Source organism: Athene cunicularia, assembly GCF_003259725.1.
Source record: "Athene cunicularia isolate RWA chromosome 12 unlocalized genomic scaffold, athCun1 chr12_part1, whole genome shotgun sequence".
NCBI lineage: Eukaryota > Metazoa > Chordata > Aves > Strigiformes > Strigidae > Athene > Athene cunicularia.
Window position 1 is genome coordinate 21,520,824 of NW_020799116.1, and position 27,517 is coordinate 21,548,340.

Consider the following 27,517-nt stretch of genomic DNA (forward strand, 5'->3'; position numbering starts at 1 on the left):
CCACTGGCTGTTTTTGTAATATTTTCCCCCTTTCAGGAGAACTTCCATATCTGGAAACTGGAAGACAAACACGGGCTCTGCAATGTTGGAACAAATTGCTATGTCAGATAAGTAAGTCAAGTCTCATGTAAAAGGTAATTAAAAAAAAAAAAAAGGAATTTTATTTTAAGTGACTTTTTTATAAATCACATTGTTGATATGCAGTTCATGGTAAATGCATGTCTCCCATTCATTTTGGAAAAAAATCTTTGAATTAAATTAAAGAATATGAGCCAAGAGTTCCATACGGCTTGTCTCAGAATTAACTACCCAAACTAAGTAATAGCCTTAGGTGCTTATGTGCACCCCTGGGTTCCTACATCCATATCTGCATCTAGAAAAGTACTGTAATTCCCTTCAGAAAATTCCGTTTTTCTGATTCATCCTGTCAGACATTTCCTCTGGTTCATATGCCCTCTTTTACCTAACACTCTTACCCCATGCCACAGTGTTTTAAATTTTTCTTCTTTGATATCATCTATTATAACCGAGCAATCTGATCTTAGCTTTGCCTTTTTAAGTCATATTTCTCTTTTCTACTTTCGATCCTGCTAAATTGCTTATTTTTCAATTTTGAAATTTCCACTAAACTGCACCGTGAGGCTTTTTACCCAATTGCTGGGATATACTGAATCTTATTTCCCTTGTGGCATCATTCCAGCTCTGTACTTTGGTGTAATGTACTTTTCTTTTTCTCTCCCATTCTTATGCTGGATGCCTTCTGCAATCCAGTCAAAAACATTCTCCCTGCAGTACCATTTTTAAGCTCAGGTCTTCTATTGACAGAACTCTCAATACCGCTCATTTGCTCCAAGTTCCTCCACAACACGTAGACCTCTTTCCCATGCAAAATAAATCTGTGAGGCTTTTTGATGGCTATGAATTTTCTTTTGTTCAGCTTCTCCAAAGGTTACTACCAGTGGAACCTGAAAAAAAGTCTGTACAATGAAAGTGTAATTTAACAGGTGTTTTAAAGTTCAACAGTAGTCTTTTTCTGGTGTGTGGTTTGTTGTTTTTTTTAAAGTCTGCAACCTACAGCTTGGTCCTTCTTATGAGCTGAGGGAGACACAGGAACGGAACCATTGCCCGCCCTGAGAAAGGTGAAAACAAATAAGATGGGAATTACAACTCCCTGCTGTCCAACCCCTGTCTAGACTGTGTCCTCACTGATCTCCCCTCTGGGAATGGAGTGGAGCCACATTATTTTCTCTTTCTCGTTCCCCTCCCACTTTCCTTTAGAAAGTGAGGTTATGCCTTCACTGGGAGGGAAGGAGTGTGCTTTAGTGTGTATAATTACAGTCCATGAGCTATCCCTCTGTAAAAACACAGGCACTTTAGTTTTGCCCTAAGGAAAACTAAACAATATCAAGTATGGGTAATGAGAATGAAATGCTCTCCTTGCCTAGCTACCTTACTGTAAATGCTCTAAGTGCTTTGCTTCTGCTTCCATCTTTGAATGTAAGACAATTGGAGCATAATAGGTATTTTCCCAATAAAAAAAAAGCACTAGCCAACAAAACAAAACCTCTTTATGCTGATGAAGACAAAAGCATAGCAAAGATGGCTTTTTTCTCCTAACAGAAAGGGGTGTGTATCACACAGCTCTGCTTTTTGTTTCATTACCCACTGAAGTGCACAAAGCAGAGCAAGGAAGAGAAGGGAAAACAAGTTTTCTTAAGAGTTGAAGTAGTTTAACAGCATACCAAAAGCAATCAAATCTGATGCATTTCATTTATAAGACATCTCATGAATTAGGAAGAAGTGTTTTGAAAGCACTGCCCAAGTTGACATTGTTGTCTGAATACAAATCTTAGTCAAGAAATTTAGAGAAGAAAGAATGTGGAACAGTAAGGGACAATGACAAGACAGCGATCAAGCACCTTTCAATGTTACACATTCTTACCGAGCTCTTTATTTCAGAGAGGCACTGCTCCCCAGATAGGACCAGAAGAATAGAGACCTGTGCTATAGTAACTGTGCACACCTGATTGTGCTACTTGGCACACCATATATTTCATGTCAGACCCCTGAGGAGCAATACTTTATTATCTGTCAGTTCTAAGGCTGCTGCACACTATATTGGCTCTGGGAAAATAAGAACTGTGACCTCTTCTCAAACCTACTGTGCAAACCTTGGGTTTAAAACACTAGAGGATAGTCCATCCAAGACCTCTCTTTCCAAATGTAACTGTATTTTTCCAGCTCTGTGTTTGTTGGCACAAGAAGGACTATTAAAAATACTTTCCTAGATCTGATTGTTATTTTGGTGTTTTAAAGAAAATGTCATCATTTTTTGGATATATAGTTGAGTTATTTACCATTAAAGACAAGTTTTGCTGTCCTTATGACTTTCTAAGTAACACATTAGTATTTTACAGGGAAAAAAACGTTATTTATAAGCAAGTGCATGCAAGCAGTCCAGTCAGTCAGTGCATCTACGGATGTTGAAATTGTCAGGCATCCAGAAAAACCTCTAATTTTTGGATAAAAAATGTGTTTCTCACAGGAAAAAAATTATTTTCATTGCTAAAATATTACCATCAGGGTTTTTTTTCAAACAGTTGTATCAATTTCTTTGTATTCTGCTTAAAAGAAAAACTTTTCCACTGGAACAGACTTGATCTAAGAAAATATAAAGAATGTGACCTAATAGGTTTACTTGGAAAGGATGCTATTACTGAAGATATTTATATATGAATAAGACTCTCAGCCCAGCAACAAGTTTCCTTTGATCCTACAGTGAAGTCAAATGCTCTATTACATCAATTTTTTTGCAATGGAAAATACTGTGATGTGGTCGCTCTATCATCATGACTCAAAGGCTGGTTCAGGAGAGAGCAGGACAGGGTCTGTAAAAGGAAATAGCTCTTATTTATTCTCAAATCCCAGCCAGTGAAAGAGAAACAAGGATATGCTAAATGGCTGCTTTAAAACTGTGGAGTTTTAAGCAAAACATGTCCTTCAGCTGGTGGAACTGTAATATCTGCCTGTATAACCTTTTGAGATCATATCATCACTCATTGGTGCCCATGAACAGCTATTCTATTAGATAATGAAAGTTCTCAATGCTATTTTGTGTCTTATGAATCAATCCTTGTCACTGAGCAAACACACTCAGCTTACATCACCTCAGAACACTCTCAGCAAAGTATTATGGCTCCCAGTTACGTCACTAACAGTTCTGTACTTGATCACAGGAATTGCCTGACTCTTTTTCTAGTACGTTCTACTTCACACACACTTGTTTAGTCAGATAATCTCTCTATTCATAGGATGGGTAAAGCTCTCCATGAAAGAAAAATAAATCGTATTACTGCATGTAAAATGGGTAAATTGTCCACTCCTCAGTCTGTATTTCCTACTATGAGGTTAGAAATCAAATGGAGGAGTTCTTATGTTACAGTAGTGTATGAAACACTAGCCTTTCTTAGGAGTTATAATCCCTCAGAGTTCTTTACATTTCGGTTGAATTTTGCTGTGGTTGTCTGTAACCCTACATGAAGAACATTATCCTTGCCTACATGCTACGTAACTTTTACGTAGTGTCATGCATGTGTTTCTCTTGCATCATCTTAAGGGTTGTTTTGCCTTGATTTTTCTTTTGCCTTGTTAGTGATGTACATATCAAGCTATCATTGCTACTTTAGAATATAGCTGGGTCTGTAATTTAAGATGGAGACTCTCATTCTAGTTTTCCTGATAAAAGAATAAAACCCGTCTGTAATTAAGTACACTACCAAGCATAGTAGACAAGAGGATTGTCACACTGGAATCTGTGCACAGACGCACAAGTTTGAATTTCACAGGAAAACAGAAGCCCTGTTCCCTACTTTCTATAACCTCTTGGCATCAGTGAAGCCACAAAAACTGGTCAGATGATAAATGCCCCTTCTGTGGAGTTCTCCCATAAAGTACAGCCTCAGTTAGCAAGCTGTACTAGCATAGGGGTACTGGCAATGCAGGATGGGATACAGCTAAATGCTGTTTGTGTTCCAGCATATCTTATCTTCAGATTACTCATGGTTTAGAGCAGACATGTGTTTGACCAGTATAAACTGGGACAGAATCCAGCATAATATTATGCCAGGATACAGAGCCACAGCTTCTCTGGATTCTACTGGGAGAAAGTAGAGTAATCAGCCCAGTACCTCTAAGCTATTACTCAGGGAAATATAAATTCAGTAAAACTGACAATATACTGAAAATTCATAATTTAGAGCAAATATATAAAATATGTTATTAAGTTAAGCCTATAAAAAACCAAGAGCCTGATGAGATACTCACAGAAAAAATTATTTTTATGAAACAGGTACAAGCTTTGGGTTGACACCTGTTCTGAAATATTTGGTGGTTTGGACATCTGTGCTGTTAAAGCTGTACATGGAAAGGATGGAAAAGATTATATTTTTGAGGTAAGCAATCCCACTCTTGTCAATATATGCTTTTATATATTACAAACACCCAAGTAAAGAACATATGTGATAGTTGGGCATTGGCTTATTTGTGTTTCAGGGAAGTCTGTGTATTCTTGAGCAATGTTTAAATCATAATACAAAACCACATGTCCAAGTTAGTGGCAACACTTGCTGGAAAATGTAACCATATATATGGTAATGTCTTTTAGTGTTTGAGGAAATGTACACAAACTACAAAACAAAACCAAATGTTGATGTCACATTTTCCCAACCCTTACGATGTCTTTCCTGAACAGGCTTACCAGTTTTTCCTGGAAGGTTTATAGATAGCACTATCCCAAGAGAAACCCAGCAAAATTATACATTTAGATGGAAAGGGAAATTAAGAATGAAGTGGAAACAAGTTTACTTTTTTCTATCCTAAATGTTACCTTTAAGATCTGATTCCTCATGCATCAGAAGTATCTGCTGTAGATAATTTTAAAAGTTAAAACTTAAAACTAGACATAAAACAGAAGATGATCACTTGCCTCTCACACAAGTCAGGATTTCTTCAGCATCTTCCATGTTCTTAGAATTTCATTCAGGAGATAGGCAAGGATCTTCAGAATCTCCCCACTCCTAAAGAGGTTTATATTTGCTCAAGCAAAAGTAAGAGTATTTTTTCTAAACCATGAGAGTAATGTGGAGATTACAGGTTGATCTTTTCTAGTTATTTGTGTCCATTTAGAACAGAAAAGCTTTGTAGAAGTAAAAATCTTTGTTTTGTCACAGTGTTAAGCAGCTCTATGTTTCTCTTCTCTTCACTTTTCACAAATTTATTTATCAATATCACAATTGTCAATAACTTCCAAATCTACCAATAGCACTCTAAAGGACTGAGCAGCTTGCAGCATTAAAGCTTCAGTAAAATAAATAGAATTAATTACTACCTCCTAAGATGCTGAGGAAGATTTCAAGAAATCCTGTTTTCTTAGTCTGCCTGGGCAAATCAGAATTTACTGTGTCATCTTGTATCAAAACTCACTAGAGCGTAAAATTTAGGATTCAATGCTCAACCTCCTCTGTTGCTCTTTCGTATAGGGCAGTCTTTCCCCTCCACTGCACCCCAAAGTTCCTGTTAAATCTGTAATGCTTGACCCAATGAAATCTGGCTGAGATGTGAAAGAGTGAAAAAAAAAAAAAATTTCCTCTTTATGAAAACACACCACTCTGACTTCTGATGATACACTCTACAGGAAACTCCTGAACACAAGATTTGTCACATCTGCTACTTCTCAGCTTGGCTGTAGTCATGGGTGTATCTTGGACATTTCTGCTGACGGCAACAGTATTGATTTCTGCTCACAAGTAATCTCCTTTCCAGCAGTTGGGCTTTGGCAGCCTCCCATGTGCCATTTAAAGCTTTGTAGGATACTCTGCAGTTCCCATAGCACATAAATGTCTCAGAGGATGGGTCTCAGCATTTTCCATGTGCACCTTTTTATCTAAATTCATTACATTTGAGATAGTTCATGATGATTTGGCTGGCTTTAATCCAATAAATTTTGACCCCACCATTTAAACTATAAAATAATACACATTATTTTAAGACATAAAAACTTAGTTATCTTACCTCATAAGGTAGTAGTTAAAAAATTAAAAGATTGCATGCCAAAAGATGCAAAACTAGAGTAGGATTGCATTTAACAAGTACATTCTTGTTAGAACTAGAGGTTTCAGACATAAAACAGTGTTGTTTCTTATACGCTGTAGCTAAAGCTAGTCTGAGAAATGACTGACATCAGCCTACACTACTTACTCCCTCCTACCAATCTCTTTCATTCCTTACTTTCTTTTTATCCTGCTCGTTCTGTACAAATATACTTGGACCTTTTGGGCTCCCAAGTGAAGGATGTCTCCTTTATTTTAAAAGTTGACACTTCTGTTGCATTCCTCAGTTATCAAATTCCTGTCAGACTAAATGCATTTCACTTTCATTCACTGAACTTGACTGTTTCTACGTTCTTGATATTGCACAATTTTTCAATTTTTGAGAAAAGCTAGCAAGCATCATCAGCTTCCACTGAAGTCAGGTACACAAACTAATTCCTGCATCAGGCCTGGGAGGCCTGGTGGGTAGGAGGAGAAGGGGGAGCAGTTTCTTGAAAATGAAATAGCCAGTGCAAATTATATAAGGGACCAACAGAGTGCCTCACTTCCTGCTTCTGAACAAATCCCCTAATTTTCCATGCCAGATACAGTCATACTTCTAAAAAACCAGAATTCTGCGAACTGCAGGATACATCAGGATCTGGGGTTTATGTAGTGTACATAATAAATGTTGCAATTAAAAGAAAGAGTGGCTAGATGCGTGATAATTCTCGCTGTTCTACAGAATCAGCTGAATTGTTTGGAAGACGGTTAATGCTCATCAGCAAGAGTATTTAGAATCTGTATAAGACATTGAAATGTAGAATTGTTTACAAAGTTCACATCCAACAGAACATCTGTAAAACTTATGTTCGTTTGCTATTGAAAAGCCAGCTTACATCAACAGTTATTACACTATAATTTTAACAGTTATTGCACTATAATTCCATGATACAATGAAGAGTAGAAGACCGTCTGCACCAGTATAGGAAAATTTTTGCCTTTTGTGCATTTCAACATTTGAAAATAAATGTGTTATTAAAGCTAGCACATATGTGCTGTAATCAAGAACCAGAGCAGGACCATCAGTCTGTAAATACTGGGTTTACACTCCAATTGCAGTCCCACACTGAAACCTATGCTCTGATGTTTTCATGATGACTGGTACACCTACTACAAAGCTAAATGTTTCTGTATTACTGACACTTTAATTCTGCAGATACGATGTGACAAGAAACATACAAAGTTCCTAATTTATGAAAGAATTTATGCAGATATGATCTTCCTGGTTTCTCAGTTTGAGCATTCAACCGGTGTAGCCACCAATAGGAAAGCATACATACATGTCATCCAGCTTCAGAGTGAGTACGAATTAGGGTAGAATTCTACTAAAGTAGAATGCTTCAGCATTCTAGACAGAAATTAGCTTCAGAGGGATTTTCTGTAATAAGGTTGCGAGAGCACCATTTTACAGGAATAAGTATTCAGTACATAGTGCGTGTTTTGGCAAAAGTGTTCAACAAGAGCTTTAGGACATGCATAATCCAAGACTATAGTTTTAAAATGCCCACAGTGTTTAAGTATTACATGTAACAGCTCATCTGCTTACAGAAACTAATTCTAAACTATGTTAGAAAGTATAACACATGAGTGACTTCTTATATGACTATTTCTGGAAGGTTACTAATTAATTTCATATTGTCCTTTCCTTTTTTTTATCCTAAATGGATAATTTTATTGTTTCAGTGTTGTAGCCATCCAGCTGCTTTGAGATGGTCATTTTGTCATTCCTTGGTTTAACATTCTGCTTTCTTTTATTCCCCAAAACCATGGAGCAACAAATTGTACCATTGGCTGATATTAGAGAATCAGTACAACATTGTGTCTCATGAATCTAATGTTCTAGCTGTACTTCTTTAAAAAACACCACTATAAAGTGATTCTTTATCTCTGATCTAGTACGGTACACTTAACATTGCAGGTAAGCCTGTGTTGGTTCTTAATGTTAGATCCAGTCATCACGCCCCCCTTCTTTGAGAAGGGTAAACATATTTTTTTCTGGTTTAGTTTCTCTAACAGTTTCTCTTCTATATGTATTTGATTAAAAGAATGAGAATTTTTAAATAACTTATTCTTATTTTTAAGCCTCATAGCCATTCAAGTTATGCAAAGTGTGCTTGCTGTGTAAGTAGTGTCATGACTTCGGGAATAGCATGGAAGGATTAGAGAACTAAAATGAAAGGAAAAAAATTAAGGATGTTTAGTGGCACTGAAGTATCATTCTAGACACTTAATTTTCAGCATACATAAAACTTGTTATGAATTAAAGAAATATACAGATCTTTATTACTGTTAGCTTCTTGTAGAGATCTTCCTCTTGGGATGCACATGTTCCTTTGACCATATAGGTCTCAATGTAATAAAGAAACAAGAAATTGCAGTGTAAGTACAGCTTTTCACATTTTATAGCTTTGGGTACTAGATTTGTGTCCATTTTATAGATTTGGTTGGTTCTCCAATGCTAGTTTGTGCATGAGTATCTTCATATTTCTATAGCCACCCTAGAGATTTCTAGTGATTTAAACAAGCTGAAGCCAATACTACTATTATTTACCAAACATTATAAAAATGATACATTTGTAGTGTAGCATTCATGTTTCCACACTGCTATAAATGCTACTCCCAGGGGTATTTTGAAGGATGTTCATTTGTGCCTTCTTTCATCCCCAGGAAAAAAATCCAAACCAGTTTGTCTGAAGTCAGCAAGAATGAAATATTGAAATCATATTATTCAAACACAGTACAACCCCTGGGGTTTTTTTGTGAAGCTACAAGCTCTCTGTAGTTTTCTTAGGTGAAGGCTGTAAGAGGTAACTTTTCTTTTAAAAGAACATGGTTTTCTAAAAGTTGTTCCCTGGAAGAAATTACCTCCTCTAAAAGAACCTTGTGGTTCTTCTTGTCTTTTACTTCTCAAAAATACTATCTCCAAACTCCTCCTAGGGAGCAGTGAACTAATTAAAGAATCGCTTAGCTAAAAGGAAGGGTTATCAGGTTGATCAGGAGAAAGGCCAAGTTAATATTCTGTGTAACGATTTAGCTATTCATTTAGGGTCTATTCTTTTCACCTCAGTAGGCATACTTGGCTGCCAACCATCATCGTGCCAGAGACAAGCTGTAGGAATAAGAATTTTATTAACACATCATTGCAACATACTTTTTAACTGTCTCACCAATTCTTGCTAATGAGACATCAAATTAAGGTCCATTAAACTTTAACTCCTTAAATAGAAGAAGGACTTTCAATCTTTCTTTTTTTCAATTAATTTTTCAATACTAGAAGGAGCAGATACTTGGGCATTGTTCATGTTTCTGACTCCACTGAATACTATCATGATTCAATCTTGGACAACCAAACCTCTGGGAAACTAAACAAAAGTGCATATCATGTTGATGTATGAGTAAAAAAGAACAAATGTGACAGAATCTTTTAAAGTGACCTTGCAGGCAGTCTCCCAAATTTTGCTCAGAATTGAGTGGGTGGGTGAGTGCTGCAGGTGTCTTATTTCTACTTGCCTTATTTTGACCTAAGATATAGTAAAATTAGCTTCCAAGTGGTTTGTAACCTAGAAAGATGCAAACTGGAATTCATAAAGAATATTTTCAGCCTCTGTAAGTCAATATAAGAAATTGAGAAACAGAATTTGATGGGGTTTTACTATTTGGTGTAATAGATACCAGTAATCTACCAATAGATTTCTGCAGGTGCTGCAGTCTATCAAACTACTAGGAAAATACCACCAGCTCCACAGTATATATACTGTGTCAGGTGTAGTGTACAGCACCAGCACTAAGTATGCTCTCTCACAGACTTCTGTATTTGGTGTCCTGAATAATACTGGCTAAAGTACATGAAGAAATACATCAGAAGTGAGCAAAGGCAGAAGAAACTTGTACCTCATGCAGTATTTGTGCACAATTTTATATAAAGTTGTGCTTTCTAGGAAATGCTATCTATATTATTTGATCTACGATGCAGCCAGAGCTATGCTGCTGACTATAGCACAAGTTTAACGAGCACAAACCTCTAATAAAGTACTTGCAAGTGCTCAGGAGCTAAGCTTTCTTATTCTTAATCATATACATTTCTAAAATTCAGCACTGAAGACTGGACAAAGACATGATAATATATTCTGTTAGAAGTATTTGGTAATATCCTTGTAAGTGGTGTATGACAGACTACAAACATATTTAGAGTGGCAGTGAACTCTGGAGGCCACCTAGTCCAACTTTCTGCTCAAAGCATGAGTAACTTCAACGTTGCTCAGACCTCATCCTAAAAGAAAAAAGAGACAGAGAAGTTTTGTTTCCTACCATGTCTGCCAATATTGTAGATACAAGTCCCCTCTAATAAACAGATTTTTAAAAAAGCTCTTTAGGAACATAACTTTATCTCTAAATCAGGTGATTTGGCATACAAATATGTGCAGGAGTGGCAAATAATAATTGCCAAGATTTTTTTCCTGTGGCTTTCCATCCATTAAAGAATATCCTGTATTCACGTTAGTAAGGGAACTAAATCTAGCTGTAATATTTGATAAAGTCAGAAGTCTCTCATAATTTATGATCTGGTACTATAATAAATTTTCAACATTTAGGTACTCTTTTGGTGATATAACTAAGTTATATGTCTGTGAAGATTCATATTTCCAAAACAAGACACATTCCTTCATTTCCTAATAGGACTTGATATAACTTAATAAGAAATGGCTAAGAAGATATAGTTCTAGAAAAAAACTTTTTAAATTACTATTTTTCCAAGTTTCTGATACATTAGTGCTGAATTCATCAATATATTCCTTCATATGTGGGCTTCGTGTGACAGAAAGAATTCAATTTATCCAATGAACTCTTCTGGGCCTTTTTTAGTATTTTGGAAGAAACAGATTTAATCCACTGAAATTTTCCAGACACCATTCCAGAAATAATGACATCAGCTGTTCTTTTAGACAGAAAAGTAAATAAAGTGTATCTGCTGACTTAGTTAATGAAGGGGGAAAATTTGTTTTTCTAGGATGCTGGTTTTCATTTGCATGGAGCAATAATTATTGGCCTGTGTGAATATCATTAATATTTTGGTTTCCATCCTAAGAACAATTATTCACTTATATTTCTTTTACATAATATTTATGTTTACTGTATCTCTTGTCACAATACCTGTAGCTTTTTAGATTTTAAATTTTTGATTAGCAACAATAGCACTTCTTATATGTGACCATCATCCAGCGATTTTGATTGGAGATAGAAATCACTTGCTTGGATTCTTTTCATTCCAGATTAAAACAAGACCCTATAAATTTGTCTGTAGGCACCAATTCCTTCACCTAGGAATGCTTGATTCACTTTCCCAGCTGTTCTTACTTTTTCTGCAGATGTTGTTATTCACCCACTACAGGAGGGACTGTAAAAATTTCCTAGCAGTCACCACTGATTTTCTGCTGTACTATCCCCTACCAAGTTCTCAGGTGTGGTTACATTTCCAAATACAAATTATTCCTGCATCTGCTGTAGAGACCTCAGGGAAAGCCCCAAGATTACTTCATATCCAGTCACTCCCTTACTTCTCAGAAATCACACCATCTCTTCTTACATCCCATTCAGTCTTAACTGACCTCCTCAAACTATTAGTTTTTCTCAATATCAGTTACTTTCCCCATACTTAGAACTTTTAAATTAAAATCTTGTATCAGCCTCTGCCTTTACAGTCAAAATTTTCACCACAATTGGAGACATTCAGCTCCCACAGAAACAACACAGAAGAATAACACATTCATAACATAGCAACAACACAATCCAGCCTCTCTTATTCACAGACCAAAGTGAATTTTTTTAGTCTTCACACTCTCAAGCATGGACCTTCAAAACTACCCTGATTCACAATGAAGTTAATTCCTCCTCCCTTGGCACTTACCGATTATCATATCTTCACCTGTAATTCATAGGCCTTTTTCCATATGAAATCCATGTATCATTATTCTGACTCCTTGGACACTTCTGACTTGCAAGCCCTCTGTCTGTTCCTTCGTGTTCACCTTATATTTCAGCATCCTGACAAACACTTCTTTCTTCCACTGCATCAACAGAGCTCTTTACTTCACCCTTCCTTTAATCTCCACAACTCCGTCTTTCCCAGAAGTGTTTGGGCTGGGGCTTCGTAAAGCTCTATCTAAGCAAGAGATCTTTCTTAATCCTTTGGTGGTAAACATTATGTAATGGAGAGCCATGTCTGTACAATGGCAGTCAGCATAGTTCCTCCTTCAGACATGGTGATGCCTTTGTAATTACTGATATCCTGTAACTGCACTGTCTCCGTTATTAATCCCAATGCCTTTTCCTTTCATATTCATCAGAGTTAAACGGCATTTCTTGTTCTCTTTCTTGCCAATCTCAGTCTTGAAGGCCAAATTTCAAATATTTGCCTTATCCACACTAGCAGTGGAGGGCACAGACTAATTCACTAAAAGGTCATATCACTGAAAGGTCAGAATTTGGTTTTGCCACAGTATTGTTTTGACTTCAACATGCTGCTGTAGTTGCTGTTACTCCTGGTAATATAGACAGTCAGTCTCCTATAGTTTAATATAAAGATGCATTAAATGCGTTTCAGAATATGTTTTATGGGTGATAAGAGAAATTCATCCCATAGAATTGGTTACTGAAATGCATATAAATGAAAGATAGAAGCAATATGAATTAAGTGGCCATAATTCATAGTCACCCATGCTTTTACTGGCATTTGCAAAAGTATCGTATTTGCTGTTATAAATTACAGATGTATTTTTTCTATGAAATCCTTTTAGTGGGAAACTCCAATATTTTAAATGGCTGAACTAGGTACTGAAAAAAAAACTAGCTGTTTTTAAATGGTATTTTAAAACTAGTACAGACTGTAAATAGACTATTTATAAACAGGATGCTTTGTGTATGTTTAAACTTTGTCAGATCCTCTAAAGTTGGGGTAATGCCAGCATGACATTCCTGTTAGTCACTCACAGGTTTTAAAAACTGTTAGTGTTACCCAAAATATTTTTAATCCTTAAGACACGTTTGGATAAAACATTAGTGATTGCTGATAACTGACAGTAATTATTTTACTAGGAAGGAAAATAGACTGCATTCTCTTACAGAAAAAAAAAAAAAAAAAAAAAAAAAAAAAAAAAAAAGACAACAAAACCCACCCTGTAAATTATTCACCTTGATCTTAGCTTCTTTGCCAAGGAACAGCAGAAGTGCTCCTTTCGTAAGGTTAACGTCTGTCCTTGAGAGCGACAGCAGCAATAACATGGAGAGGGAAGCCAAACCTCTTCTTGGCAGCCACAGGCAGCACAGGGTGTAAATGCTGAGCTCTGGCCACTAGCCATGCCTGCTCAGCAGTGCAAGCAGTAGGAGCCCCTTCAGCCTCTGGCCACCTGTGGCCTCCAGCCACCCACATTGCCTCTCAAGTCCTATCAGTTATTAAACTGAGCAGTGTCCTTCAATTGAACCACTTTTAAGCCTTGATAATTTTTCACTCCCTCTATTTAGTGACATTTCACTTTGGGATCATTCATTTTCTTGATAATCTTATGCCTTACTTTCTCTTTTTACCATCTTGGCTACTTTGTACTTCAGTATGTCGCCAGATCATATTATAGCTTATCATCATCCAAGACTTGGCATCTGACTCAGTCCTTGTTCAGTGTTAGGTTCAGCATTTCTTTGGCCAACAAGTATGGCAACGAACAAAAGGATTTTTAACAACATCAAAACCTGCCCAAGTGGCAAAAGACTGTCAAGGGCAAATGGCTATGATTCTTAATGCCATATGTGTTTGTATAATATATGCCTCAATATGTGAGTAGGGCAGCTATGCTTGAGGGCTGTCTTCAAGAAATATAAGATCTTCTCTACTGAAGTGGACATGAAGTTTTGAGCAACACCTCAAGGCTTCTTTTGTCATCTCTAGCCATAGAACTACACTTTTCACTCATGTTCTGGTAAACAACATGGCAGTATCTCCTAAAGAAAGTTTATATGTAAACTTGCAGTTGTAGAAGTATTTAAAAATAGAAATTCAGTAAGAACCCAGTCCTCCAGATCTTAATCCTTTGGCAGGACCTTATTTTAGGCAATTTTATTCACAGTCATTCCAAATATTTTTTTTTTTTTAATCTAAGTGGATGGTAAACAAAGTTAGGTTTTCTTTGCAGACTTGTGGAACATATAACTGTTGCTTCTGTTGCTGTGTAAGAAGGGGGGTTAATATACACCTGATAGTGAGGGGCAATATTTTAAAAAATAACTGTCATCAATGCCTGCTCTCAAGGGGAGCAGATTTTCAGACAACAGAAATAACTCCCTCTCTGAAAATCAGATGTTTTGCAGTGGACAACTAAACATCCAATGTCCTTTACACTGACATCAAGACATTCTAACATTCAGTCATTATTAACACTTTAAAGTCCTGGCCAAAGTATTTGGCACATATGGTTGCCCTCTCCCTCTAGGCATTAAGCATATTACTCTTGCAAGAAAAAACCCATGATAAAATGAAGTGGATCTTTAAGCATTACAGCAGTTTTAAGAAATTAAAAACATTGGTTTTGTTCCACTAAAAATACGTTTATTAAAAAAATATGGTCAATGTTATAGAAACTTTCTGTGTAATTATTAAGCCTTTCTTCAATACTGTTGATGTGGTCCAAGAGTGGAAAAGCATTCGTTCTTTTCTTAGGAAACATTTGCTCTGGACTTCAATCATTATTTATTTGTTTACTTTGGGGTTATTTTAAAGCCTTTTAGTTGTGAGGAAGCTTAGAGGAGACATCAGAGATCTGAAAATCCCAGAACAAGTGTTTCCAACATTTTGGTTGCCAATACACAATGTCAGTGTCTCTTGTAAATGAACAAACAAGAATAATGTAAATACTTCCAGGCTTCGAACTGATCTCATTATAGGAACAAAGTAGTCTTTGACAGCCTCGGTAAGAATTTCTATAGCACTTACCATATTCTGAAAATCCCCAAGCTCAGGTAATATTATTTACAATGCAGCTCATTCCCAAGTGCAAGATGAAAGATTACATTCCAGCATTGTAATGAACATGCATGTTCTTTTAAATCCAAATGTCTCTTTAAATACCCAATTTGTGTGTCTAATTCCTAGAAGCGTTTGTATATCTAAAAGACTGGAGGTAAAATTGTGCTCATTGTTTATAAAGGAGATAAAGTGTTCAGCCTAGGTTGATGGAGTGATAAGAGTTCTGTATCTCTTCCACCTCAGGAGGGATCCATACAATGCAGATGAACTGGCTTCATGCTCTTCAATCCAATCCCTGTGTCACTCCTGTAGATAAAAAGAATTCTTCCACCTTGTAAACATTCACAGAATCAGGTCTTACCTCAGAATTTCAGTATCTTCCCCTCAACTGCTCAAGGCAACCTATAGCAGAATGCCTACTGGAAGGGAGGGGAATCAACCCCTCTAGCCAAAATAGCCCTGCTTCCCAACAGCAGAGCTCTTTCCAGTCCTTTTGCTAGGGGTTGGATAGGAGAGAGGGAAGTTTAAAGTGTTTCTCTGGCCACAACTGCCTGTGGCAGTGAGTCCTCCCGTGTTCTTTTGACTCTGTTGAACCTTTTCAGACTTGTTCCATTTACCTGCAACAGAGAAGGAACCTCATAAATCAAAGACCTACAGGAAGGTGCACTTTTGGAAGTACTAAAACACCCTCATAAAACTCACTGATCCTTCTGCAGTTGTACAAAACCCACGAGGATCCCTTACTAATGATTCTTTCTTCCTTCACCCAGCACCACCACTTCTCTTACCAGCGCAGTTTATTATTGTGTTTACTGCAGGATTTGCCTAAACTGGTGAGAAATCTTGTGTGAGATTTGGCAGCTGTACAGCTTTTCACCAACTGAAAGTTTGATTGACACAACTCAGTTTGTACAAAGACTGTGACTGAATTGGATGTAATGACATCCATACTGCTAATGTAGTCAGACTGCTTTATCCCTGACAGCCTCTTAATAATTATTAATACTACTGATTGTGTTGTAGGGCTCAGTCACTTGTGATCCATACCCAGGAGAAACACCAGAACGCAGGACTGCAGGTGAAATGCCTTCACCTGCTTCTGAATACCCTTGATACATAATGAAAAAGGATTGCAGTTTCTCAAAAGTAAATTAAATCCTTTTTATTGTTGAAATAAGAATTTCTATTGCCATCGTGAATAATAGTTGGGGTTATTATGTTATGCTTTTATTTCCCCTGAAGCAAACACAGATGCGGCAAAAGTAGATCCATTGTAAAAATAGCAAATACTCTGTAGAAATAGCAAATGCTTATAACACACTGAAGTGACTGAATTCAGTAATAGTTTTATTCATCTGAATAGCTGAATTAAATAATTGCTGAACACATTTCCATAACGGAAATGTGCACGTTTTTATTTGCCTCCCTAATATCTTGATTTCTTTGTAGAAATTCTTACTTCATTTTTGCATCAGTTGCACTGCAGCCACACTACTTTTCAAAAAAAGCATAACAATCATAACAAGGTCTTATTTAAAATTTTTCATTAATCAATAAGGATTCAGCCTTCCCTAGCAGAAATCCAACAATTAGCAAGGAAGCTGAAGTTTTGGATTGCGTTTCCATGTTCTGTTTCAGTGGATGAACATGGTATGAGCCACAGAGACACATAAGGGAGAAAAATCTTCAGAAATATCACTTAGTGCAGACAATTAATTCAGATTTTTGACAGACCACTGAATAGCCTAGGAATTCTCATTTTCCTTATCTGCTCTGTGCTTCCCACAGGAGTCATGTTCCCCAGAGAGTGTATGCCCAAGTATCATACTGAACCTGTATATTACTTGAAGATTGGAAAGGGATGACATTGTAAAGTTGCTGTTCTTTTGCTCTGCTGACCCATATCCTGCACTCGGGCTTTTTTTTTTTTTTTCCTCAATGTGACATATAACATTTCTATAGATCTCCTTTGACTTTTGTTAAAAACAATTAAGTAAATAAATGACCTGACTTTCTAACAGATGTGAAATAAATTTACTTTGGTGCCGTATCAATAGCTGATATACTGTTTTATTTTACAGGTCATGGACTGTGCAATGCCTCTGATTGGTGAGCACCAGACTGAAGACAGGCAACATATAACTGATCTAGTTGTAAGCAAAATGAACCAAATGTTGTCCAAAACTCCTATACCATCTCCTCAGAGACCCACTGCCACTCAGCAGCCTCAGGTAGGAAACTTTTGGTTTTAAAATAGAACACCTTATTCTGTAATTTTAAGCTCAAAATTTTCCTCAAAGAATTTGGCTGGAAAACTATACAGACATATCCTGAACTACAAGGGTGCAATAACTTATTCTGTTTTATAGGTTTGTTATATTTAAATGAGTTTATCTCCAGATATAACCGAGAAGTGGAAGTGTTGGTGTGTTTCTACCAGTAAACTGATAACTGTGGATTCAGTGAATTATCAGGCTTTGTATTGTTTCCTTTCAGTTACATCTGTATAAAATGTCATGGAAGTAATAAGAAGCACTGTCAGAGACTGTCTTTGCCCTGAGGATGTCAGAAAGAATACTAAGACAATAGTTCTTGTGAGAAATTAATTACATGATAATATTTTTTCTATGTGCAGCAATTTACGAAAATACCTAGCAAATCTAGAAAACTCCTGAAATATTTTTTAGCATACTAGAAAACTTGTGCCAAAGGTTGCAGATAAATGCATTTCACTTATTTTATCTTCCATGGCCTGATAGTTAAAGAGTGGGATTCAGAATTCTGTCCCTGGCTTTGCTACCAGCTGGCTTTCAGACTTTGTGTCTGAATCATCTTTGTGTTTCCATTTCCATGCTTACAAAATGTAAAGTCTATTTTATTGATCTTTTAAATAACTTCTGAAAGTGTGGTATTTTTGTAAAAGGCTCTAAGAACTTAAAAGTTTTTCCTTTAAATTGGAGAGATATGGATTTGATGGGTGGACTGTTAGATGGATGAGGAATTGGCTGGGTGGCTGCATCCAGAGTTACAGTCAACAGCTCAACATTCAGAATGAAACAAGTGGTGTGCCTCCAAGGTTGGTACTGAGACCAATACTGTTTAATATCTTTATTAATGACATATATAGTGGCATTGAGTGCACCCTGAGCAAGTTTGTGGATGACACCAAGCTGAGTGGTGCGGTCAGTAAGCTAGAGTGAAGGGATGCCATCCAGAGGGACGTGGATGGCAGGATCCTGCACGTGGGTCGTGGCAGTCCCCCAGTATCAGTACAGACTGGGTGATGAATTGCAGAGAGGGCTTGGGGATACCAGTGGATGCAAAACTGGATATGAGCCAGCAGTGTGCACTTGCAGCCCAGAAAGCCAATCACACTGTGGGCTACATAAAAGGTGTGGCCAGCAGGTCAAGAGAGGTGATTCTCCTCCCTCTACTCTGCTCTCATAAGACCCCACCTGGAGTACTGCATCCAGCCCTGGAGTCCCCAGTATAAGAAAAACATGGACCTGTTGGAGTGAGTCCAGAGGAGGCCACAAAGATGCTCAGGGGGCTGGAGCACCTCCCCTGTAAGGACAGGCTGAGAGAGTTGGGGGTGTTCAGCTGGAGAAGAGAAGGATCCGGGGAGACCTTATAGAGGCCTTTAAGTTCTTAAAGAGGCTACAGGAAAGGTGGGGAGGGACTTCTTACCAAGACCTGTAGTGACAGGATGGTTTTAAACTGAAAAATGATAGATTTAATTTGGATATAAGGAAGAAATTCTTTACAATGAGATTGGTTGCAGGAGAGCTGAGCACACACACGACCAATGTGATCAAGCAATGCCCATTTATTACAACTAAGAAAGCCCGTTTATAATGTTCTCCCGCACACAAGAGTAACGTGCAGTACAAGTCCTCAAGATTGGACAGTTAACTTAGCCCGGGATTTAAACCTTCTTATGATTGGATAAAAAGTGCCACATCAGCTGTGCCAGGCTTCTGCCTTGGGTAACTTCCTCTTCCATCCCAACCCCTTCCGGGGGTTGTTTGTCTCGTTGAGATTCTATCCCCTCATTCAGGGTCACATCCTTATCGCATTATTTCTCAGCTGAGGCTCTTATCAGTCTTGTTCTCACGCAGGATTGCTCACATGTCCACTCTCTTGCAGAAAGTCCTCTTGAATCCCAATAATTGGTAAAACTGGAACTGGTTGTCCAGAGAAACTGTGGCTGCCCCCTCCCTGGAAGGGTTCAAGGTCAGGTTGACGGAGCTTTGGGCAACCTGGGCTAGTGGAAGGTGTCCCTGCCTGTGGCAGAGAGTTGGAACTAGATGATCTAGTCCATTAGATCTAGTGTAGATCTCAAGGTCTGTTCTAAATCAAACCAATCTACTATTCTATGGTTCTTTGAAAAGTGCTATATAAATGCTAAATAGCATGTGTTTTATCTTCATAGCTAGGCAGCAGGTCTGATCAAGAGCAGCATTATCAGCTACAACTTTGAGATACTTCTTTAATATATGAAAGGAATAAACCATAACAATACATTCTGACATAAACTATTAAAGACTGTATTACTACTCCGTACCAGCACAGCTCCATGGTAATCACTTAAGCAACAGAATAAACCAAACTGTAATACAGGAATTACCAAGCCTAACTCAAGAATCTATTTTTACTCTCAGTAGGCTCCACACCAGGTAAACAATTTGAAAACAGTTTTGTGGCATACCTCAGACAGACTAGTTCTTGAGGCAGAATGACTAATTTGTTCTTCAAATATATCATCATGCTTTAAGTCATAAAAATACACCATCCCACATAAAAAAGTGGTGTGGCTTCTATTTATATTACAGCCACTTGAAACTAAGCACAAAATTGTTTCAACCACGGAACCACATACAATGGAGAAGTTTCCATCCAACATGACTCAAGTCCATTGTAAAGGGCACTGAAAAAGAAAGACAAGGAGGGGAAAAAATTAAATCCCCTTATGCCAAAATACAGTTTCTTTTAAGGACTAGTAAATTAACCATATATTAAAATGAAGCAAAGAGTCAAATTTAGAGTTGCCCAGAGCATACAAGTCAACATAAATCAAAATTTACAACAATTATAGACATTGTTGTAACATTAGTAGATTCACAGTTATTTAGAGCATTTGATATTTCACATTTTGGGGAGGCATGCTTCCCTGGATTTCACAGAAGACAAGGAAGGAGGAATGTTTAGGGTTATTGATCATCCAAAGAAACTGGTGATCTGTTGTATGTAAATAAAATTTGTACTCATTTCCAAAGAAAAAACACCTACAAAAGTCTAGAATAAAAATAGGACACAAAGAACATCTTAAGAAAGTTCCTACATTCCTCAGTCATTGCTGTCACTCATCGTGTTTATGAAAAGGTTTTCTTCCTCTTAAGCAAAAAAGTTTTGGATGAATCCAAAGACAGTATTTGCTGGCTAGCTGCTGAACTTGTATTAGATTTCTACTTAGTTTATGTTACTGAAGAATCCAGCCTTTGCTAATGGCAACGGGTTGTTATTCATCATTAATCTTCTTTTCTTTATCCTATCTTTCGATTATGGATTACAATTGACCAAAATCAGAGATATCCCTTCAGAATATTTGAAATATTCATTAGTTTTCCTCTCAGTTAATCAGACTCTGCTTTCTTAAAATTTGCCTTGTTGTATATTATCCACCAGTTTAGGACAGACAAAGGGGATCTGAATTTCTACAGAATATATTATTTGCAAATACCCATTAACCTTCCCAGGTTTAAGTGAAAAACATGAAACAGATCTATAGTATTTAGAACAGATATCTCCTATTGTGTACTTAATTTTTAGCTGAGTTGTTTTCCTAAGAACAAAATCAGTCTGTTAAAACAAGCTGTCCCTTTCATCTTTGAACAGTCTTCCCTTTTTCTAATCTGAGAAATTATTTCCTATTCTGGAGAAATACAGTCCATTCATTTGCGGGGCAGGGCAATACTGCGTATTTCTACAGGTCACATAAAATGCAAAGCCAGTAATTTGTCCCAAATCAACTATGTGCATATGTATATGTGGTCTTAGAAACCAAAGTAATACAAATATCAAAGAGTAATTTGTGTGTTTTTCTACTGCTTTTAAATGAACAGTTTACAGTCAATAATACAGCTATAGATGTGCCATGTTTTATATTCCCTTATTATCTGTGTGGGTACTTTAAAATTATTTATAATCTACCCACTACTGTGGCATTTGGTGCATCGTACATCGAAGAATGCTTCCGTTTATAAATGCCCACAGTTGTCAGTACTGTTCCAATTAACTATCCATCAGAAAATAAATCAATGATTAGGAAAATAAGTCTTTGTTTAGAGCTATGCAGCCAAATCTTGATGGAAATGATTGGCCTTGCAATATGTTCTGAAGGCCAGAAGGAGCACATTCCAAAGGCAGGGACCTCAAACTGTCGTGCTTGTGTTGAAACTTCAAATACAGATCCTGTGATTCTAATCCCGTTAAATCTACAATCCGAGACATCAGATATATTGAGATTTTTAAAATATATGTTTTGTATATTACACATTTCATTATTGATCTATAAACACTGCACAGGCTCTACAACAAGTTCTACTGCTACAGGGCTGGCAGAGACTCCGTGAAGGAGAAAAGCTGCAGGCTGCGGCTCTGTGTGTTGTACCTCACACCACCTGACCCTGGCTGCTGCCAACAAACTGTGTCTCACACTTTTCTCTGGTGGTCCTAGGCTGCAGTTTACTGCATACCTTTGGCAGCATGATTGAACTGGATTGGGATAGAAAGTATTGATTACAGGATTCAAAGCTTGTCAGTTCTGCTCTTATTAGCTGCTTACAAGGCTTCCCACTGCAAAGAAAATCGAGTCCCTGGACTCAGAGAAGTTCTACCTGATATAACTACATAGGGTCAGAAAACTTTTTCCAGAAAAATAGGTTGTTTCCGTCTAATTTAAAAATATGACAGCTTGTTTTACTCACAACTATGATGAAAATATATAATAGAATTTTATCTAGGAATATGATGTTAATAGAAGTTTTCCATGAGACAAACCTGCTCTACTTGCAGGCAATACGATAGAAATCTATATTTCCACCTTTTGTAACCTCTTTGAATAGTTTTGACAGATCTTTTGAGAAGCCTTTTTTAATTCTTGCCTAAAAAACAAACCAGTAGGTTAAACTACCCTGTGAAGTGTTCTAGCCAATGGAATCACTTACCTCTGTCTCCATCTGTTGATAGGAAAGACCACTGCCAAAACTTCCGCTGTCTGGATTTGCAAAACTCTGCAGGTGGTTGCTCAATGCAGACTATTTTATGCTTGTTTCTGTAGCAGCATTTGTATGTAAAACAATAATAGTAAAACATCTATTCAAAGCTGCATATCAAGTCATTATATGAAATGCGATGAACTAAATTTTGTGTAAAATATTACATTGTGCATGAGTATTGCCATAAAATGCAAATGTTTACGGTCATGTTAGCAGCTGAAGCTAAGGAAGATCACATTAGGAAGATGTTATTTCAGTCCAGTTCTGTTGAAACCGTGTTGCATTATCCACAAAAGAAGAAGGAATTTATTATCCTTAATGGAAGGAATAAATCTGTGCACCAGAGACCCAATATCAATAATGACATAACATCAGAAAGAGCACAACATTCACAGCTATATCCTGGTTCTGTATGATTTAAAAGAAAGTAGTAGCACACCAGTAATAAACCAATAATTGGTGCAGAAGTTAAGAGGTCAGCACTTTAATTATTTTGAGACTAGAATAGCAGAACCTGACATGTTTAATTTCTTAACACTCTTTTCTAAAATGTTTTAATACCTTCTTCACCACAGGGAAGTTCAGCACATTTGCATTAAGTTCAGTAGAAACTGGGGTCGAGGAGCCCTTATTCATCTGTCTTCAGATATTTAGAGATCTGGTTTGATTTATTTTCATTTTTCCTATTTTTTGCTTTATCTTATGCATTCTTCATTCCCTGGCCCCTTATACAATTCAGCTAGAGCCAAGCAGTTTTCTCCAGTTTTATTCTTCTATGTTTAAAGAGAAAAATTGAACCAAATGTAAATATAGCATAAATAACAAAAAATACTACCTCCAGAGAGAAAGGCAAACCATTATCAAATTACCTATTCTTGGGCTTCCACAGGAGTAGTCACAGTTCTATTACCTTCCCTCTATTGGATTTACTTTTTTTCAAAAGCAAACAACTTATGATAAGCAGCAATTTGTTTCAAATCACTGAAGGTTTTAGGATGGCCAGACAATACAGTTACATGATTTGATCTTAACTGAAGGAGAATGCACTTAATTGGGAATGATCCCATCATGGAGTTACACAGAAATCTTGAGTATTAGTCTGGTTATTAGAAGTACACTGCTCTGCACTAAATTTGTGGTGTGGACTTTATCTCTAAATGACTTTCTTCTTTTCACAGTCTTGTAGAAGTTCACCTGAAGTATAACCATTGATTAGGGAAAGAGGAACAGGGCTGCTGTAAGTTTGCTACAGGTTTTATCATCCTTCAGACCCTGAATGCTAAATCTACTTGCATTAGCCAGACCATGCTCATACCACCAAGAATTTTCTTTCTGTCACAGTCCCTTGGCACTTACTTGCAGGAACATATTTTTCTTCTTTATGTCTGGAAGGAAATACTCCCTAACAAATAAACAAAAGACCACACATAAATCATTCTGCATGAATGAGGGTAAATAAAGAGTTTCAGTATCAGTATCTGAGAATCCTACTGAACTGTTGCAAAGCAAATCACTCCCTGGTGCAATTAGATCCATACTAACAGTAATTTAAGAACAGCTTGCCTTAAGAAGTTTGCTAAATGATCTAATGACCCCTAAACCCATACATTCTGTATTTCTTTCTCTTAGGAAGTATTTAAATAGGGGGTAAATGGTGGCTATGACATCATATGACCATGAAGCTGATATATCCAGATGTGTGGAATAACATCTGATGGAACCCCAGATCCTAAATATACTCATGAGATTAGCCTGAATCTCTCTCTAGGTAGGGCAAGGGAGGACAGAGACCCTGGAAAAAGTCTGGACAGGATTTTTCTATACGCCTCTGAAATTGTTTACCTTTCCATACTCTTACATCAGGTTACTCACCATAAGCAGAGCAATATAGCTTGTCAATGAACAAGTGGTGTATCTGTGTAGATATTAATTGAGCATCTTCTGCAGTCTACGTTAGCGATCACCGAGGGTTTTTCTGTTTGTTGTTTACCTCAGAAAGTTTGCAGGCACTTTGACAGCCAAACGAAATCCGAGTAGTTACTCTTTACCACTTACACTGTCCATCCGCCTAAAAGTTATTTTAAATTATAGTCCCCAGCATGCAGATTACATTTCATATTAACATGCTTAATGAGTTGCTGTTGTACATGAAGGAAAACTAGTCAGGCAGCAGCACGGTGCCTGCCTAAAAATGGAAAGCATTGTCATCAAAACTCTTTGGGAACAATGAAGAGTATTGCTGGGGCATACACCGAACGCGAAACACGATGCCTTGCTCAGGTTCCGTAAGTCAAAAGCCATTCTTAGGCCGTGCTGTGGCGGGTTTTGCAGCAGGAGGCCTGCGCGGGCCGCGGCGGCGCCGGTGCCTTGGCTCCCAGCGACACCTGGTGGCGGGCGCTGGCGGGATGGCGGCGAGGCCCGGTTAGGCCGGGCTTAGTGTTACACCGCCCTAGGCCCGCCGCGGCACCCCGCACCAGGATATACCGCTTACAGACACTAAATGCGCCCCATTAGACGTTTTCTCATAATGCTGTTGGAATGTATTGATCTAATATGGGATATATTTCAGTGTGCTGTCCTAACGTGTACGTATATGTAAGTGTATATATATACACCCAGTGTTTACCAGTGTATATTTGGAAGAGGAGATGCTTATTTTAATCAAAGGGGTTTTTTAACCTTTTAGTTATTTTATGTTTGTGAAAATACAAGAAAAACAGCTGTTACCCTTTTAGATCCTAATATAAATGTATGGAATTAAGAAAAGCAGAAGAAAATAAACATGCACGGACCCTGAGCTCACCACATCCTGGATAAAGGCTACATTTGAGTCACACTTCATTCCAGCTAAATTTACAACAGCCAAGTTTATTTATCACAGGTATAAAATGATAGCATATACTTTACTATACCGCGGATGTTTTGTCCATCTTTGAATGAGACACCTATTCGGGGCAGATAATGTCTTCTTCATGTAGGTGACAGAGATCACAGCAGAGGCAGAGACTCAGACTCTAACTGCTGGATGAAGGATGTCCATATATTCGAAGCAGTCACTATTTCATTACTCAAAGGTTGATTTATTTTAAGCATTTGAACTTGACATTCAGGTATAGTAATATATTAAAAACAAAGTTCATGCAGGAAAATAAATCCTAAGATTTTTAATATTGACAGTAATTAAAAAAAAACAGTACATACAAATGTTGAGCAGAGATTTTACAAATTGATCATGAAAAGTTAAGATAAGCTACTTTAAAATACTGAGATCCTGTACCAGTAGATGGAGTAATTACTAAGGGAGGTACATATGTATTGCCCAATTCTGTTGCTTATTTAGTCTCACTCATAAACAGAAGTAACAGTAAATAACTTGCTGGATATTTGATAGTGATGTCTATATTAAGGCTTTTGGATGTTAGCTGTGAATGTATCCATTAAATGAGGATGCTTAAATCAAAACACTAATAGCTGATTATCTTTCCTAACTTGTTTTGAAATAATGTGCCAAGAAGTAAAGAAGTGTGCCTTTACAATGCCCTTTCTGAAGGGATCTGATGACCTTTAGACTGTAAAACAGAATATACTAAGGGGCATATATTAAAGGTTTAGGATTATTTGGTCAAAATTTCTACTGACATCAACAGAAATTTGTCCAAATTAAATAAAAGCTTTCAGGATGTGGCCTGATTTTTTTTTTTTTTTTTTAAATTTCTGAATACTCTCTATTGAACACTTATTACCAGCAGTGTACCTGGAACAATACATGATCCCTGCAGACAAGCTGAGTAAAGCTTAGTGAGAGGAAGAGTTACTCACAAAAGTACTTGTTAGAAGGTAAGCCCAAAGAAAAAAGCCCCACAGGCAGCCTGACAGAGTCAAGCTTTAGGACCAGAATGATTAGAATGACTTCAATTATCTGTAGGATATAGTGCTTTAGCCTGAGTGCTAATAATTTTATAATACAGAAGGCAAAAAAATCCTAGCTAAAACTGAAAATCATGAGAAGCATTACTAGTTAATAGATACCAATCCCCATTTATTTTAAAAATTATAACAATACTGTTTTCTTTTTGCCTTTATTCACACAATAAAATTATGCTTTTTTAAACTTTTTTATTATCTTCTGCCAGATGATCTTCTGATCATCTCACAATCTGCCAGTTGTATTGGCAGAAGCAGACACTGTTTGAGAATTCTGAAATTCCATGGTGTCTATCCTCAAGAACAAAGAAAACATTTAATTTTTAAGTAATCGTGAACCCACCACTATAGGGTAGCCTATAAGCTTAGCAGACTTCTGTGAGAAATAGCTTTTTTGTTCCACAGGCATTTTGGATGAGACTCCAAAAAATGTCCTCATTCCATTATAAAGCAAAACTGAACATTTTCAAAATGAGGACAATAGTAAACCCATCGTTATAGAACAGGCAAGAGCTGCCACAAACACAAATAGAAAAGGAGAATCTAACTTAAATCTCTCAGGTTTATCTTAGTGATATAATTATTATCATATAACATCTGCTTGATTTTTTATTTTATCTTATTTTTCATCTATTTTTATGCTCTGATTTTGTTTATTTAAGCTGAACCTAATAGAAATATCTTTTTTTTGGACGCTTTTCCTTGGCCTTCTTTCCTTTCCCCACTGTGGTGGGTGTTTCCCCTCTACTTTTTTTTTTTTTTTTTTTTTTTTTTTTTTGTTATCATTCTCTGTCTCCACTTAACTTTTTTATTTGATTTCTCTGACCTTTAAATCATAACCTGTTAAGCAAAGCTGTTTGGCTTTACTCCATGTTTAGCTTGCAAGGATTCTGTCCCTCTCCCCAACACTCATTGCCACAGTTTATTTTGAATAAGGACCATGTGCTAAATATGTGTTAAAATTTTTAAGCAAGATTAAGCACCAAGACAAATTGTGGAAAAATCCAAAACAGAGCAGCTCATCTTCAAATATTCTTGATTTGTCTACATAAAAGAAGCAGCAGCCTCCCCCACCCTGCGCCCTTCAGACACTAACCTGGTGGTAGATCCCTGCTCCATCTGGCTAGCTGCCAGTAGAGCAAGCTTCAGCTGCT

General features: G+C 37.1%; 1 protein-coding gene across 1 annotated transcript in view; it reads left to right on the plus strand.

The window, feature by feature from the left end:
* Positions 1–27,517, plus strand: part of SYN2 (synapsin II) — a 127,546-nt gene that overhangs the window by 85,192 nt on the left and 14,837 nt on the right. The window contains exons 8-10 of the mRNA XM_026857877.1: positions 37–111; positions 4,349–4,451; positions 17,244–17,393. Coding sequence (XP_026713678.1) covers positions 37–111; positions 4,349–4,451; positions 17,244–17,393 — 328 coding nt within the window. The remainder of the gene's footprint in view (positions 1–36; positions 112–4,348; positions 4,452–17,243; positions 17,394–27,517) is intronic.